Genomic DNA, 18,745 nt, shown 5'->3' on the forward strand with positions numbered 1-18,745 from the left:
TTGCAGATATTATTGCTAATGTAGTATAGCAAATTAGCATCATCTCTAAAGCTGAGAGGATCTTGGTAATTCACCAGGGTCACAAACTTTATTAAAAGACAGTTTCTGAATGTGGAACTGATGAAGTCTAGTGTCCACCTAAGTTAAGCTACTAAACAGCTCTGAGTAAAAAGTGTGTGGTTCCTTAGGGTGCTGGTCCCTATCTCCTTGATTGTGTGTAAATACATCATAGGCAAGAAAATTAAAATTTCCCTGTAACAAGAAGACAGTGATTAATTTGCTTTATTACAGAAGAAAAGGGTCCTCTATCAAATATGTAGTAATTTATCACTCAATTAATCTAACAACTCCTTGAGGTGTTTTAGCAAACCTCCTTTAAGTGAATCTTGTTTTTAATTTTTTGCTAAATATGAGCCATGGGGAAATGATAACAATGCCCATCACTGGGCTTTGACAAAGTTCCTAAAACTTATTGTAAGAAATCAGAAATGAGTGAAACAATTATCATGATTATCATCCCAGTTCTACTATTCTGTGAAATATGCTTTGGATTATGCAATTCAACATTAGTTTCATTATCCATGAAATGGAGTGAATCACTTCTGCCAAGCAAGCTATGAAAAGGATTGAATCAGACAATGCATGTAAAAATGTCCTATAGTTAAAGACATCCAACTTGAAAGGACTGTAAGTCTTGACAAAGTGGCCATAGCAGTGAGAACTGTTATTTTTTATCTAACTAATTTGGGGAAAGATATACTAATCTGAATATACATTTTATAAATCAGAGTTACTACTGAAGAAAACACAGGTATCAGGCTTATAACCCGTCTGCTTCTCTTTCTTTAAAATAGCACCAGATTTCATTTCTTTTGTTGGAATAATCATATTAATACATTTAAGAACTTGAGTTATATTGTTTTCCTTTTAATCTATAGATCAGTTGAGTTATGAAAGAATGTAGCTGTCACATTAAATATTATTTTATTTGAAAAAAAATAATCTACCTAAATACTTTATACATTGAAAGCTTCTTTTCATCTTAAAAGATCTACAGTAAGATGGTTTCCATAATGGATGTCACCATACCTAAGAAGTTTTACCATCACCTGATTTTTAATTTGACTCTGATTGAAATTGTTCTAAGTGGGAACGTGCTAATTTGGCCAACGGATGGTAGCCATTGGTTAAATATTAAGATAATTTTAGAAGAGTTGAATCAAAGAAATCACAATGTGACTGTACTGGCTTCATCAGCGACTCTATTCATCAACTCCAATTCTGACTCTCCTGTGAATTTTGAGGTGATACCTGTTTCCTACAAGAAGAGCAATATAGATTCCTTAATTGAACATATGATAATGTTGTGGATAGATCACAGACCGACTCCTCTCACACTCTGGACTTTCTACAAAGAACTAGGAAAACTCCTAGATACTTTCTTCCGAATTAATATACAAATCTGTGATGGCGTATTAAACAACCCCAAGTTAATGGCAAGACTTTGGAAAAGTCGTTTTGATGTGTTACTGGCCGACCCTGTAACAATCTGTGGAGATCTGGTTGCTCTGAAATTAGGAATTCCATTTATGTACACCCTGAGGTTCTCCCCAGCGTCAACAGTGGAGAGACACTGCGGAAAAATTCCAGCACCTGCGTCCTATGTACCTGCAGCCCTTTCCGAGCTCACGGACCAGATGTCCTTTGGTGAAAGGCTTAAAAACACCATATCTTATCCCCTGCAAGATTATATATTTCAATCCTACTGGGGTGAGTGGAATTCATACTACAGCAAAGTCCTAGGTAAGTCTCTAAAATGTTCTGTTACTAATGATTCCAGATATCTTATTTATTCTTATTGTTGATACAGCAAAAGATTTCCATACCACTGCAAATGCCAAGCTGAAGTAAATATGTGTGGGCTAAGTCACTTCAGTCATATCTGACTCTTTGTTGCCCCATGGACAGTAGCCCTCCAGGCTCCTCTGTCCACGGGATTCCCCAGGCAAGAATACTGGAGTGTGTTGCCATTTCATCCTCCAGGGGATGTTTCCCACCCAGGGATCAAACCCTTGTCTCTTATGTCTCCTGCATTGGCAGACAGGTTCTTTACCACTACTTATTATATATGTGTACACAATTAAATATTATTTTTGGAAAATTCTTAAACAATGGAATGGTGGTATTAATATGCATGATGTTGTCTCAAACAAATAATCTTGTGCCTGTTTAGGTAATAGCTTTTCAAAGTGCAAATCAACCTTCAAGTATAAATGAAAATATCTTCAAATATAAATGAAAATATAAATACATTCTCCAAGATAAATTCAGTTCAGTTCATTTGCTCAGTCATGTCTGATTCTTTGTGACCCAATGGACTGCAGCCCGCCAGGCCTCCCTGTCCATCACCAACTCCTGGAGCTTAATTAAACTCATGTCCATTGAGTCAGTGATGCCATCCAACCATCTCATCCTCTGTCATCCCCTTCTCCTCCTGCCTTCAATCTTTCCCAGGATCAGGGTCTTTTCCAATGAGTCAGTTCTTCACATCAGGTGGCCAAAGTATTGGAGTTTCACCTTCAGCACCAGTCCTTCCAATGAATATCCAGGACTGATTTCCATTAGGATTGACTGGTTAGATCTCCTCACAGTCCAGGGGACTCTCACGAGTCTTCTCCAACACCACAGTTCAAAAACATCAATTCTTTGGCACTCAACTTTCTTTAGAGTCAAATTCTCATGTCCATACATGATTACTGGAAAAACCATAGCTTTGACTAGATGGACCTTTGCTGGCAAAGTAATATTTCTGCTTTTTATGGATAAATTATGACACTACTAAAAATACTTTTGAAGTGCTACCCGATTTACTTTCCCTTCTTCATTCTCCATTTTTTCTTTTCTTAGGAAGCTTTAAAAATCCTAGGATTAGACACTGGAAACTTGAATTTATACTCTTCTTTGCCTCTCACTATCTCTCCATCCTGAGGCTTCCCTGAGTGCTTGGGTCAGCATTGCCTCCAGCTTAATTGCTCAGGGATCTTTGGCAAGCCTCAGGGTTTCTCGCCTTACCAATTCTTTATGAAAATCAAACAAAATAAAACAAACTGTATAGGCCAGTTATGGCTTATTGTTTGTATTACTTTTTTTTCTGATCTTCATGGGTCTTCCTTTCTTTATTTTTCTATTTTATTCTTTCCTGAATGCTTTTTTCCCCTAGATCTGTTAGTAGTAGCAGGGATAGTAATGAACAGCAATTAAGTGATGGTACCAGTGGTACTTTTTTACAAAGGTAATATGCAAGATACTATTCTTTTACTCTAAAAAGATTGAGGGCATGAGGAGAAGGGGGCAACAGAGGATGAGGTGGTTGGATGGCATCATTGACCCAATGGACATGAGTTTGAGCAAGCTCCAGGAGATAGTGAAGGATAGGGAGGCCAGGCATGCTGCAGTCCATGGGATCGCAAAGAATCAGACATGACTGAGCAACTGAACAATAGCAGCAATGCTATGTCAATTACGAAGGATTATATTGATGTTGAATATTATTTATAACAAACTACACAGAACTGTGCAATGACAATGCCCTGATTATACTATCATGGGACTATGTAAATAGCACATAGTCAGTAAATATTTGTAGAAAATTAATGCCTCTGTGATATACAAAATCTCCCTTCTCAAATGGTGTCGTGACAGATTACATAACATGTGTAAAGCCTTTGTGATACGGAATGTTCCCAACTTCTCATTTTTCACAGGACAATACTCTAGCTGCAGAAGTATTTAAGAAATTGAATATTTTATTTCCTTAAATCCTTTATGCTCCTCATGTTACTCAATGTAGTTGGACAACAATATTTTATTTCAAATAGAAGTGTATTTTCAAGAAGAACTGGTAAAATACAATTTGTCCTCTGTTTGCAATTACATTCATCGAGTATTAGAGACACCTGTGAACTGTAACCCAATCCTGAAACAGATCAGTTTATATATTTGATATTATTTTCTTTGAACACAAGAGGTTTCATAATGTCATGTGCTGCAAAGTGTCCATTTCAATGGCCGTTCTTCAGTTCTGTGAGAAAGGCTAGAAAAATAAAATGTAAAAAACAAACAAGCAATAACAAAACCCCTCAAATATATATTTTGAAAGAGATAGAAGTAAGTAAATGGGCTTCCCTGGTGGCTCAGATGGTAAAGAATCCGCCTGCAATGCATGAGACCTGGGTCTGATCCTTGGGTCAGGAAGATCCCCCAGAGAAAGGAATTGGCTACCCACTCCAATATTCTTGCCTGCAGAATCCCATGGACAGAGGAGCCTGGTGGGCTACAGTCCTCGATATCGCAGAGTCAGACACTACTGAGCGACTAATACTCACTGAGCAAGGAAATATCTAATTGCATTGGTTAAAAACTCTGCTTTATTTGTCAGTGAGGATATCTTTTATGAATGAAGTAAACTAAAATGATCATCAATTCAATTTTAAATATGCTTCTAACTCCAAATGAGACAGCCCTATCTGGGAATATAGGCCGATCATTTTTCATATTCAGGAGTGAATCTATTACTAGATCTTGTCCTGGCCAATTGTTCTGCAAGATATCTTCAAACTACACTGAGCCTGATTTCTCTTCCAACCTCAGAGAGATTTGCTGTACATGCAGCCCATAGGTAGTTCTTGAGTGGGCAGGACTAGGTACTCAGTTCAGTTCAGTCGCTCAGTCGTGTCCGACTCTGTGACCGCATGAATCGCAGCACATCAGGCCTCCCTGTCCATCACCAACACCCGGAGTTTACTCAAACTCATGTCCATTGAGTCGGAGATGCCATCCAGCCATCTCATCCTCTGTCGTCCCCTTCTCCTCCTGCCCCCAATCCCTCCCAGCATGAGTCTTTTCCAATGAGTCAACTCTTCGCATGAGGTGGCCACAGAATTGGAGTTTCAGCTTTAGCATTAGTCCTTCCAAATGAATGGACTGGTTGGATCTCCTTGTAGTCCAAGGGACTCTCAAGAGTCTTCTCCAACACCACAGTTCAAAAGCATCAATTCTTCTGCCCTCAGCTTTCTTCACAGTCCAACTCTCACATCCATACATGACTACTGGAAGAACCATAGCCTTAACTAGATGGACCTTTGTTGACAAAGTAATGTCTCTGCTTTTGAATATGCTATCTAGGTTGGTCATAACTTTCCTTCCAAGGAGTAAGCGTCTTTTAATTTCATGGCTGCAGTCACCATCTGCAGTGATTTTGGAGCCCCCAAAAATAAAGTCTGACACTGTTTCCACTGTTTCCCCATCTATTTCCCATGTAGTGATGGCCAGATGCCATGATCTTAGTTTCTGAATGCTGAGCTTTAAGCCAACTTTTTCACTCTCTTTTTTCACTTTCATCAAGAGGCTTTATAGTTCCTTTTCACTTTCTGCCATAAGGGTGGTGTCATCTGCATATCTGAGGCTATTGATATTTCTCCCGGCAATCTTGATTCCAGCTTGTGCTTCTTCCAGCCCAGTGTTTCTCATGATGTACTCTGCATATAAGTTAAATAAGCAGGGTGACAATATACAGCCTTGACATACTCCTTTTCCTATTTGTAACCAGTCTGTTGTTCCATGTCCAGTTCTAACCCTTGCTTACTAGCCTTTGCTATAGCCACAGGAAGGCCGAGGACTTGAATGTTGTAATGAAAATAGTTAAATTGATAAGGAAACTGAATGGTTTCATTTTGCCTGTGTCTTTTGGTTTCCTGGTCTGTCTCTATTTTTCCCAGCACTCTGAAGACAGAAGAGAGGAAAGACCAGTACTAATCTATGTACCATTCAGCCAGTATAGCCTGTGTTGACAAAAAGAAAAAAAAAAAAAAGCCCAATGTGAGAGTTGCAAGTTAAGTTTCATTGGGGGCAATATGAGGACTGCAGCCTAGGAGACAGCCCCTCAGGTAGCTCTGAACAACTTTTCCAAAGAGGTAAGGGAGGAAGGTCCGGAGAAGGTGATGGCTCCCCACTCTGGTACTCTTGCCTGGAAAATCCCATGGATGGAGGAGCCTGGTGGGCTACAGTCCATGGGGTCGCTAAGAGTTGGACACGACTGAGAGACTTCACTTTCACTTTTCACTTTCATGCATTGGAGAAGGAAATGGCAACCCACTCCAGTGTTCTTGCCTGGAGAATCCCAGGGACAGCAGAGCCTGGTGGGCTGCTGTCTATGGAGTCGCACAGAATCAGACATGGCTGAAGCGACTTAGCAGCAGCAGCAGCAAGGGAGGAAGGTCAGTATACATGTGATTTTGGTAAAGGGGGAGGAAGTGCAATCAAGTGCATATTTTTTGTGAAAGTTTCTGCTGGTCTCATGAAGATTCTGCTAGTCATGAGAAGCAATTGTCACCACAAAGAAGGATTTTAGTACTTTTCTAGATATAAGGAGATACAAGAATTGGGCTTATAAAATCAACTCCTGTGAAAATCTAACTATCTGAGGACATGTCCTGCCAGTTTTCTGGAGCACAGAACACCTCATTTCTATTCTCCACCTTGAACTCCTTCAGTGGGTGTTGGAGATCAACAGCTTCAGCAGGATATTAATCCTTGTAGAGGTAGATGGCAAGCGTCCATGACAAGTGCCAATTTGTGGCTGACACCTGCTTTTACCTGTAAGTACCATGTAGGTTCCATGTTGGTCCCTCTTTCCCTGCTGCTAAATTTTAGATGTATTCCTTATAACTAACCCTATCTTTATCCAGACCATTAAAAAAAAAAAAAAACATAAAATAAATGAGCCTCATAACATTTCCCCTCCAGCACACTTACCTGAAACTGTACTAAATTACTCAGTACATTTTTTGCACTTGATTTCTGGCTGCCTTTTGAGGCCCGATGTTTTTTGTTGTTGTTGTTGTTGTTTGTTTGTTTGTTTTTCTGTATCCTACTCCCATTCTAATCACCATTGCCAACATCTGCTCTTTTCCCTGGAAAATGTGGGTCTCTGTTAATCTGCCCTCACATAGGCTTTTAATTCCTTCTCACATATGGCTTTCCTATGGTTAGTGCTGTGAGCTTTTTAAGATTCTGTGTAACCTTTCTTGCAAGTCAAACATAAGTCATAAATTGTACAGCTCATTCCAATTTCGCAGTATAAACCCATGCAGCCAGAACCCAAACCAAGAAGCAAAACATTACTACACTCGTAATTCCCTAAACTTCCTCATATAAGTCCTGACTACACCCTACACCCATCTGAAGATAACAACTTTCTTGACTTCTAACACCACAGGTTAACTCTGACCAATTTTAAACTGTATAAATGAACCGCACATTATAGCGCTTTTGTATTTTACTCCTTTTATTTAACATCATGCTTTTTATATTTGTCCAAGTTGTCACCTGTAGATATGGGGTGTTTGTTCTCATAGCTATTCAGAATCTTTTGAATTAATGTAAATTTTACTTATCCATTCTACTGCCAGTGGTCATGTTGGCTATTTTGGTTTTGGCTGTGTTTGATAAACACTGCTACGAACATTCTTGTACAGGTCTTTTGGTGAATACAAGTATGTTGTACTACAAGGTGTATATATAAGAAAGGAATTGCCAAGGCATAGGGTATGAATCTATTTAGCTTTAGAAAATACTGCTAATTTTCAAGTTCTTGTACCAATTAATAATCTCATCAGCCATTTACTAGTATTCCAATTGTTCTCCATTTTCACTTAACTGGGCATTTCTTTTCGTTCTTTTATTTTAATTGTAACCATAATGAAGTGCAGTGCTGTCTCATTATTATCTTTTATTAATAAATAACTTATCTGTTTAAAGTACATAAAGCATGCAGTGATTTGCATATCAAATATATATACCTTTGTGACCAACACATCAATCAATCTCTAAGATCCCTTTCTAACATAGCTGCTCTCCAGTCCTTTTCAGACACTTATCAGACTAAATAACTCCTACCACTTGGATCATTCTTCTTATTCATTTCCATCTGTGGCCCTATTTCTCTTTCTCCATTTTCAGTCATCCCCATGTAGTGGTTGGAGAGGCTTGTGTCAGTTGCCATCAGCACTCATAGTAAACGAGTAAGGGGTCTATGAAACAAAATAATGTTTGATCTCTGGCTCCACTGATAAGGATCAAACACTCACAGCAGAGGAACTTGTGATCCCTACTTTCCCAAAATTCCATCACCCCTGTGGAGACCAAAGACCAAGCCTGTATGTGACTCAGGAGATGACAGACCCAGCAGAAGCACCCACTCTCCTGGAGCCTCAGGCGGCAATACCAGTGACCCAGTGGTAGCAGGTCACCGAGGACTCTAAAGCAGTGACATGCCAGCACCAGCAAACACCTCTGACAGAGATAGTGGAGGGTGGAAAATGCCTACTCGCAAATAGAACTAGAGAGAGCGCGTTAGAAAAAAACAAAAACTTGTGCTATCTCGCCACCTACTGGAAAACAATAGAAGGGCAGCTAATTTCTAACGCATTGAATCTTTCCTGCTCCTGCTCAGTTGTTCACTGGTATCAGACTCTTTACGACCTCATGGACTGCAGCTCCCCAGGCTCCTCTGTCCTTGGGTTTCTCCAGGCAAGAATACTGGAGTGGGTTGCCATGCCCTTCTCCAGGGGACCTTCCCAACCCAGGGATCAAACCCATGTCTCCCACATTGCAAGAGAATTCTTTGACAGCTGAGCCACCAGGGAAGCCCAAGAAGATTGGAGTAGGTAGCCTATCCCTTCTCCAAGGGATCTTCCCCACCCAGAGATCAAACGGGGGTCTCCTGCATTGCTGGAGGATTCTTTACCAGCTGAGAAAAGAAAGAAAACATTACCTAAAGGAAAAAGGCATTCACTACTTCAAATGTGCCAGCAGAGGAACAACTCAAGCTTCATGAAGATCCACAGTAACATTGTACCACAAAAAGAATATAAAAATTCTCCAAAAACCAAACTTAAAATCACAGAATATCATAATCTGACAGAGAATTCAAAATAACTATCATGAAGAAACCCAAAAAGTGACAAGAAAACTCAGGCAATTCATTGAGTTCAGGAACAAGATTAATGAATTAATTAACAGAAAGAATAATTTACCAGGGATATTTAAACTCTAAAAAGAATCAAGCAGAAAATCTGGAGCTGAAGAACTCAACTGGAGGTACAATGCTCCCTGATTCCAAGCTGTATTACAAAGCTATAGTAATCAAGACAGCATGGAATTGGCTGGAAAATAGACACATAAATCAACGAAACAGAATTGAGAGGCCAGAAATAAATCCACAAATATGTGGAGAATTATTTTATGACAAAGTAACAAGGAACATACAATGGAGAAAGGATACTCTATTCAATACATGGATACCAAAAAATTTTATAATTTAGAATTTTATTTTATTAAAAAATGAAAAATATTTTACACAGAAATTTACACTGCAATCATGAATTAAAAGGTTTTATTGAATTATCCATAATGTTTTAGCATTTTTCTTATTGCTAATTCTAAAATTGTCAATATTATATATGTGTGTTTCTAAGTTGACATTGATGTTGCTGATATTGTTTAAAGTTGAACTATATCTATATATACATGGCTAAAGCAGAAGTAACAATGAACACGTCTAATATACTCATCTTTTTTTGATATAAATTTATTTATTTTAATTGGAGGCTAATTACTTTACAATATTGTGTTGGTTTTGCCATACATCAACATGAATCTGCCACGGGTGTACACGTGTTCCCCATCCTGAACCTCCCTCACACCTCCCTCCCCATACCATCCCCTGGGTCATCCCAGTGTACCAGCCCCAAGCATCCTGTATTATGCATGGAACCTGGACTGGCGATTTGTTTCACATACGATATTATACATGTTTCAATGCCATTCTCCCAAATCATCCCACCCTCACCCTCTCCCACAGAGTCCTATACTCATCTTGATTTTAAATGACATTCTCTAATAAAATGAACCAGCATTCTTTGAAGAAATGGTCAGTTCTAAGGTTGGGACAGTGAAAATAGTAGATGATCCTGAAACATTTTGTGGTTTCAAAAAGTAACAAGTAATTGAAAATGATGGGGCCATATCAAAAGGATGTAGAAACCAATGTATGAAAAAGTTTCCAATATCTGTGACAATTTGAACAATAAAATAAATAATGATTATAATTAAATGTATAAAAATACATTTTTGAGTTATAGCAATATAAGTATAAATAAGTGATTGAATAGTAGGAAATTATTTAAATTCTAATTAATAAATATAGAAGGAATCATTGATGTTTTAATTGACTGGGTTTTTAAGATCAATATTTTATATAATCATGATAAAATTATCAAAATTAGAAATTCTTATGAAAAATTATCAATTATCCTGCTGATATCCTTTTTTCTTTTCAGTATACAATCCAAGTTTCCTCCTTGCATGTACCTGTCCGGTCTCCCTACTCTTCAGTTTGTGACAGTTCCCACAGGCTGTCTTTGTTTTTCTAAAGAGCATTGGCTAGTTAATTTTTAGAATATCCCTCAACTTTTTTCCTGGTATTTTCTTGGGATTAGGGAGAGATGATGTATTCGGGGTAAGAATACTATAGAAGTAAACTTGTGTCCTTCCCAGTGAGATGCATCAGAGGTACATCATATAGAAAGTTTATTACTAGTGACCGTATTTTGAGCACTTAGTTACGAGTGTGTCTGCCAGGATTCTCCCTATTTTCCCCTTTGTGATTAACAAGCATCTTGAAGGGAGATACTGTGAGACTGCAAATCATACTAATCATATGTTGGCACATATTTTTATAATCCTTTACAATAAAATTCCAATGAATAATTCAGAAGGAGTAATGGAAATAGAAAATCACTCTTAGAAAAACATAGTAATAATCCTGAAGGATATACAGAAATCTCTACTTAATTTATAATTGCTTATGTTTAAAATGACTGAAAATTTAAAGTAGTTGGAAGATTTGGATAAAAGAACAGAAATTTAGGGCTTAGTTGTGCAGTCTGGCTGCATGAAAAACGCACAAGCTCTAAAGAGTAAAGAAAGACTTGAAAGAGGAAGTCCTAAGTAGACAAAACCAATAACTAGATTCAAAGGCCTTAGTGTATTCTTCATGCATCTTTAACACTCTATCATTGTTTCCATTTTTTATTCAAAACTTAATTCTACATAACATCTTTTGATTTCTTTTTTGGGTCACTGTTTATTTGTACAGCTGTGCTTAATCTACCCTTCAATCTATTCATTAAGTTAAATCTGATTTATGGAATTCTTTTATATATATATATATTATTTTATTTTTAACTTTACAATATTGTATTGGTTTTGCCATATATCAACATGAATCCGCCACAGGTATACATGTGTTCCCCATTCTGAACCCTCTTCCCTCCTCCCTCCCCGTACCATCCAATTCCAGAAATTCACTTTGTTTCTTTTGCAAATTTTCACAATTATTCTTTTTAGTCTCTTGTTTCTTACCAATATTTTCAGACTTCACTTTCATACCCTTAATTTTATTGTAAAAATAATTTTATTTTTCATTTCATACAATAATATTTTAAATCGCCAAATTCATATTTCTGGCTTCTGCTGCTTTTGCTGGTTCTCAGTCCTGAAGCCTTGTTTTATTTTAACAGGGAGGTGCTTATTTACCTTCAAATTTTATCAGTGGGAGTGTTTGAAGTTAGGTTCAAAGTTTCTTCAAAGAGGCTTTTCTAGTTTGAACTGGAAATCCATATGAAGATTGACTGTTAAGAATTCTAAGAGATCTTTTTCATCTACACACCACCAAGTCAAAACTAGCAATTATCATTGCTGTAAACTTCTGTGTAAGTGAATTTGTTTGTAAAAGGGAGGCCATATCTTGAGAATCTAGCATTACATGAACATACGCAGGGTGTAGGATCTTGGCAAGGCTTCAGACTTTCCTTCTCTCCACTCTTGGCACCTATGGTGTGTTCTATAAAGAAACAAGACTGAACATCAGAATACCTGCCTTGACTTTGTTTAGGGATTCTGTCTGCTGACTTTTTACTTTCTTGAAAATCAGAAATGAATTTTTATGGGGAAATTTTATATTTTATCCAGAATTGTAAATGTTTCAGTTAGATATAAGTGAATATATGCCTATACTTTTAAATTTATGAAAATGAATCATTCTTCAAAATCTGAGCTCTATCTTAGTTTTCTCATATAATAAAACAACTTAGAGATATTTCTCTATTCAGGCAAGAATACTGGAGTGGGTTGCCATGCCTTCCTCCAGGGGATCTTTCCATCCCAGGGATCAAAACCAGGGATCGAGCCCAGGTCTCCTGGGTTGCATGCAGATTTTTTACCAGCTGAGCTACCAGGGAAGCCCAATAACATGTATATTGAGGTCAATTTCTAACCTGTACTATATATCTCTGCTCTCTCTTTGACTTCATTTAAACTTTTTTACCACATATGAACTTCATCACAGTGATTAGATACATTTATCAATCTTTGTTTAATCACTTAGGGGTTATTTATCCTGTATAAAATGACTTTTATCCTCTAAGATTATAACATTATCTGTTTTCTCTTAGTGAATTTATGCTTCTGTCGTAGCTTTCTATTTTCTGATTCTCTTTTGGATTATGCTTTTTACCAGTCATTAGCAGAGTTTATTGGAGAAGGCAATGGCACCCAACTCCAGTACTCTTGCCTGGAAAATCCCATGGATGGAGGAGCTTGGTAGGCTGCAGTCCATGGGGTCGCTAAGAGTCGAACATGACTGAGTGACTTCACTTTCACTTTTCACTTTCATGCTTTGGAGACAGAAATGGCAACCCACTCCAGTGTTCTTGCCTGGAGAATCCCAGGGACGGCAGGGCTTGGTGGGCTGCAGTCTCTGGGGTCGCACAGAGTCAGACACGACTGAAGCGACTTAGCAGCAGCAGCGGCAGCAGCAGAGTTTATGCAAAGCCTAATTATGCAACACAACACAGCTCTCAATCCTTGATCCTAGATTATTCTTTGCATCTTTAAGCAAACCTACTCTGTTTTTTTTTTTTTTTTTTTTTTTGCCAAACATAAAAGCTCTCAAGGGACTTGAAATTTCAATGTCTCTTTCAAATTATTGAATATTATTTTGTAACTGAACATTTGGTATAACTATGTCACAATTATTAGAATACAGATACATTAACATTCTCTTTCACTTATAAGAAATACTTTTCAACCTACTAAGTAGACTCTTAAAGACTTAACTAACTTATAATTTCATCATTATCTTCCTCCACCAAGAAACCTCCTTCAGGAGCTTTACCCTTCCTCATTTCATCTATACCTTCTATGATCCATCTCCCTTATATTTGTAGAAGTATAATGGAGAAGTATTATCGGGCTAATTTATTTTCTGCAATAATCTATGAGATCATTTTGAATTAGAAATATATCTTACTTGTTTCTTTATACCCTGTGCATGGTATAGAATCCAGTATAAAATAAGTGCTAAAAGTTGCTTGTTGAAGGCATGAAATATCAAACGTTTTGAAGAGAAATTGGAATTGGACTGAAATACAGATCGATGATGGGACACAAAATCTGTGCTCCTGATATTTCCCCTCCCTTGAGATTCACATACATGTTCAGTTGTTAATGACACATGGCAAGTCAAAAAATTTTTCTGTAACTACTACTCCTTTAGTGTTTTGTGATTTTACTAGAGTTCTTATCACTCTGATTGCTCAGAGTATAAACCAAGCACTTCCTTATTAATGACTGAGCACCTCTCACTTCTCATCAGTCATGACTCTCCTTCTAGACCCTCTATTCACAAACCAATATTATATTCTCCCTGATACTCTGATCAAATCCTGCTGTCTTAAAATTTAATTTTAACTACTTACATATGCTTTTTTTCTTTGCAACTCAAGTAATATTCAGATGCCAGTTTAGGTTTATTAAAGGACATATATGATCATTTTCTGTACCTGATCTGAAAATTTGAGTACACATCTTTTTATGAAGATTAAAACTGAACCCAGTGTATAGCATTTAAGGCTCTCCAAAGTGTCCTATTTTAACTAATATTTTCCTTTTCTGCAGTTTTGTGTTAGCCTCTGCTCTATATATACTGAACTAACAACTGTATACTTAAATGACCATGACTTACATATCATTCATCTTTTAATCCTTTTCTTCTATTCAACTTTAAAACCATTCTCCTGTATTCTTTGCTTCTGAGTTCAGCCAAAATGTATCCTCTGTATTGAAGCTTTGTCTGATTTTCTTCACATTAGAGTGACAGCATATTCTGAGAGCCTGAAATGCTGTATCTTTGTACAACATTAGTATATTCATATTCCTCCTATATTAGGCAATGTGTGTGTTTTATCTACATGCTAGCATGTGACCAACATTATGACAAGACATACATTTTCGTGTTTCCCCAAATTATTAATCATCATGTTCCATGAGATGCACCATATTATTTGCTAGATATATTTAAATGGGTTCTATCATATTTTAAAAATGTCAATAAGACATTATTTTTTTCTATTTTAATCTATTTTTAAAACTCCTAGAAGGTTGCAATCATTTCCTCAAAAATATATAAATATTTCCTGTCTTCTCCTGAACAAATACCATGCCCAGTTAACAACTGGCAAAGTTCTCTGCATGTAAGTTACCTAACTCCAGAAATTAATTTTTAACTTGATCGATGTCTAAATTGCCACTTCAATTTTGTGCCCAAAAAGCATTCAGCCATTGCAGAGCAGTGTGTGAGGGAGCTGCTATCATGATGTCCAAGAAATGGGTTTCAGCAATTCTACTGCTGCAGCTCTGCTATACTGGCTGTGGATTCTGTGAGAAGGTCCTGGTGTGGCCCTGTGACATGAGCCACTGGCTCAATCTAAAGGTTATTCTGGAGAAACTCATGGAAAGAGGCCATGAAGTGACTGTGTTGGTGTCTTCACAAAATTTTCTCATTGAGAACAACAAGCCTTCCACACTGAACTTCGAGATGTTCTCAGTGCCGCAGGACAAAGAGACTGCTGAAGATAGTCTAAACGAATTTTTGAATCTATCTGTTAACGTCATGCCAACATTGTCACCCTGGCAATCAGCAAAGAAACTTCAAGATTTTTTCCTTCAAATAAGCGCAGATTTAAAACTTGTCTGTGAGAGTGTTGTCTACAACCAGACAATCATGAAGAAACTCCAGGACACCAACTATAATGTTATGGTTATAGACCCTGTGATGCCCTGTGGAGAGCTGATTGCTGAGATTCTGGGAATCCCTTTTGTGTACACACTAAGACTCTCTTTGGGTAGCACAATGGAGAGATACTGTGGGCAAATTCCATCTCCACCTTCCTACGTGCCTGTTGTCATGGCAGCATTACCAGACAAAATGACCCTTCTGCAAAGGGTAAAAAATTTAATGTTTACCATTTTCTTTGACTTCGGGCTCCAACAATATGACACTCAGCTTTGGGACCAGTTTTACAGTGAAGTATTAGGTAAGAGACTCTGCTTCTCATTCTAAAGTAATTATCAGAAGATGCTGAGGAGGTTTCAGGAAAGTCTAGGAAAAGGTAAGGAATATATTTTTAAAACTTGCACTTTCACAAAAACTCCACAATTGATATCAAAGAACTGTGGTTTAATAACTAATTGGGGAAGGGAGGCAGGAAATTTCTTGCCATGGTTCCTCTTTCTTTACAGTCCTCTATTTATTAGGATACTTCAATACTTAAAAGATTGTTACCAAAACAAAATGAAATATAAAACATGCTAATATATGTAGTCCAATGGAATGTGTATTTTTGTCAGATGCAGGATATCACAAATAAGTCTAATACACTGAGTTTTCATAGAGATGATGCTTGATTTCTTACTGGTTAAGTGAGTGTAATGTTTGTTAAAAGAGGAAGATAGTCTTCTTCCCTGATTTTAGTAATAGTCTGGAACCTGAGCCATATTAATGGTGGTATTAAATTTGGTATATAACTTATTTTGTCTGAATTTTGCTCTACTAATTTTGAAAATCACGGAATATTAGATTTAAAATTTAAACCATCCTCCTTTTGGACCAGAGTACCATGTATTCCTATCTCTCATAAATTTGGGATGAAACTTCAAAAAGTCCTATGAGAACTGCTTCATCATAATGGGTCATACTGAGACGTTTCCTACTATGCTTTATACTTTTGGAGGAGTATAATATATAAAACTGAAAAATTAAGCAGAAACTTGAAAGAGTTTATAACTTGAGATGTTAAAAACAGTATATTTTTCACTTCACTGGTTATGTACATTCTATTTTTAATCGCCTGCCTTTTCTAATAAAAAATGGTTTTGCTTTGCAATTTTCAAATGTCTAGCTCTTATCTGATTGCATCACTGAAGCTGGCTTTCACTCCAAATACTGTTTTGTTTTGTTTTTAATTGAAGTATAGTTGATTTAAAATGCAATAATTTCTGCTATATAACATAGTGATTGAGTTATACATATACATATACAGTTCAGTTCAGTTGCTCAGTTGTGTCTGACTCTGTGACCCCATGGACTGCAGTACGCCAGGTTTCCCTGTCCATAACCAACTCCCAGAGCCTGCTCAAACCCATGTCCATCTAGCTGGCAATGGCATCCCAGCATCTCATTTTCTGTTGTCCCCTTCTCCTCCTACTTTCAATCTTTCCCAGATTCAGGGTCTTTTCCAATGGGTCAGTTCTTCACATCAGGTGGCCAAAGTATTGAAGTTTCAGCCTCAGCATCAGTCCTGGTTTGATTTCCTTGCTGTCCATGAGACTCTCAAGAGTCCTCTCCAACACCAAATTTCTCCAAATTTCAAGGCTTCAGTCACCATCTGCAGCAACTTTGGACAAGAAAATAAAGTCTGTCACTGTTTCCATGGTTTCCCCATCTATTTGCCATGAAGTGATGGAACCAGATGCCATGATTTTCGTTTTTTGAATGTTGAGTTTTAAGTCAGGTTTTTCACTATCCTCTTTCACTTTCATCAAGAGGCTTTTTAATTCCTCTTCACTTTCTGCCATAAGGGTGGTGTCATCTGCATATCTGAGGTTATTGATATTTATCCTGGCAGTCTTGATTCCAGCTTGTGCTTTATCCAGCCAGGCATTTTGCATGATGTACTCTGCATAGAAATTAAATAAACAGGGTGACAATATACAGACTTGATGTACTCCTTTCCAAATTTGGATCCAGTCCATTGTTCCATGTCCGGTTCTAACTGTTGCTTCTTGACAGTGATAATCTCTAGTTGCTTCCATGTTGCTGCAAATGAAATTACTTCGTTTTCTTCTATGACTGAGTAGCATTCTGTTGTATATATGTGTTATATCTTCTTGATCTATTCATCTGTTGATGGGCATTTAGGCTGTTTCCATGTTTTGACCAATGTGAATATTGCTGCTGAGAACATAGGGGTGCATGTATCTTTTTGAATTATAGTTTTTTTCCATATGTCCATGGACAGAATTGTTGAATCCTATGGTAATTTTAATTTTACATTTTAGAGGAAATTTCCTACTGTTTTTCATAGTGACTGTATCAACTTACATTCCCACCAACAGGGTAGAAGTGTATTCATTTCCCCACACTCTCCCCAGCATTTATTATCACCCCAAATACAATTTGAGAGTCATGAAGAAACATGAACTAACAAAGATCATATTGGGTATTAGAAATATTAACTAATTTAACTTCCTTAATGCAGTAGTTTGCTAGGGTTGTTATAACTAAATTTAAAAGATTGGGTGACATTAAAAACATAAATTTATTTTCTCTCAGTTTGGCAAGCTGGAAGTCCAAGACCAAAGCTTTGTCAGGGCTGGTTTTCCTTAAGGCCTGTCTGAACAGCTTGTGGATGCCCACTTTCTTGCTTTGTCCTCTCATGGTTTTCCTCTGTATATGCACATCCTGCATGCGTGCTAAGTCTCTTCAGTCGTGTCCTACTTTTTGCACTTTTTGTCCTACTTTTTGTCCTACTTATGGACTGTAGCTCGTCAAGCTCCTTTGCCCATGAGATTCTCCAGGCAAGAATACTGAAGTGGGTTGCCATGTCCTCCTCCAGGGGACCTTCCTGACCAGATTGAACTTGCGTCTCGTGTCTCCTGCACTGGCAGGCAGGTTCTTTTCCGCTAGTGCCATTTGAGAAACCCATATGTATATCCTACTGTCTCTTGTACTTCTTATAAGGTGATCTGTCATATTGGATTAGGACCCACTCTTATGATGTCATTTATATTAATTACCTTTAAAAGATCTACCTTCAAATACTGTTAGACTTCAGTGTTTTAATAAAAGAGGAACACAGTTCAGTCCATAACACTGATTTTTATAGACACATTGTTTCACAGAACTAAGATTAAAAAAAAAAACAACACTTTAAAAATCCTTAGCTTTACACATGACTGAATTTACACTGTGTTGGTTTAACAATAAATAACATAGCAACTAATAAACATTCCTGGGTGCTTCCCTGGTTGCTCAGTAGTAAAGAATCCACCAGCAATGCAGGAGACACGAGAGACTTGGGTTTGATCCCTGGGTCAGGAAGATCCCCTGGAGGAGGGCATGGCAACCCGCTCCAGTGTTCTTACCTGGGAAATCCCAAGGACAGAGGACCCTGGTGGGCTACAGTCCATAAAATTACAGAGTTGGATAGGACTGAAGTGATTGAGCAGGCACACACAAGTGCTTTCTTTGTGTAGGCAAAGTGTTAGGCTCTATGGATTTGAG

At 37.5% G+C, this 18,745-nt stretch overlaps 1 protein-coding gene across 3 annotated transcripts in view; it reads left to right on the forward strand.

The window, feature by feature from the left end:
* The first annotated feature begins 1,061 nt into the window (after positions 1-1,061).
* The window catches only part of LOC102398438 (UDP-glucuronosyltransferase 2A2), a 37,310-nt gene continuing 19,626 nt past the window's right edge, over positions 1,062-18,745 (forward strand). For 2 of the 3 annotated variants that reach the window (XM_044945827.1, XM_044945828.1), the window contains exon 1: positions 1,062-1,803. In XM_044945827.1, the coding sequence (XP_044801762.1) occupies positions 1,062-1,803 (742 nt within the window). Of the gene's footprint in view, positions 1,804-14,680; positions 15,498-18,745 lie in introns of those variants that run through there. The other variant, XM_006071132.2, reaches the window with a different exon arrangement.

This window comes from Bubalus bubalis, chromosome 7 (genome assembly GCF_019923935.1).
Source record: "Bubalus bubalis isolate 160015118507 breed Murrah chromosome 7, NDDB_SH_1, whole genome shotgun sequence".
Lineage (NCBI taxonomy): Eukaryota > Metazoa > Chordata > Mammalia > Artiodactyla > Bovidae > Bubalus > Bubalus bubalis.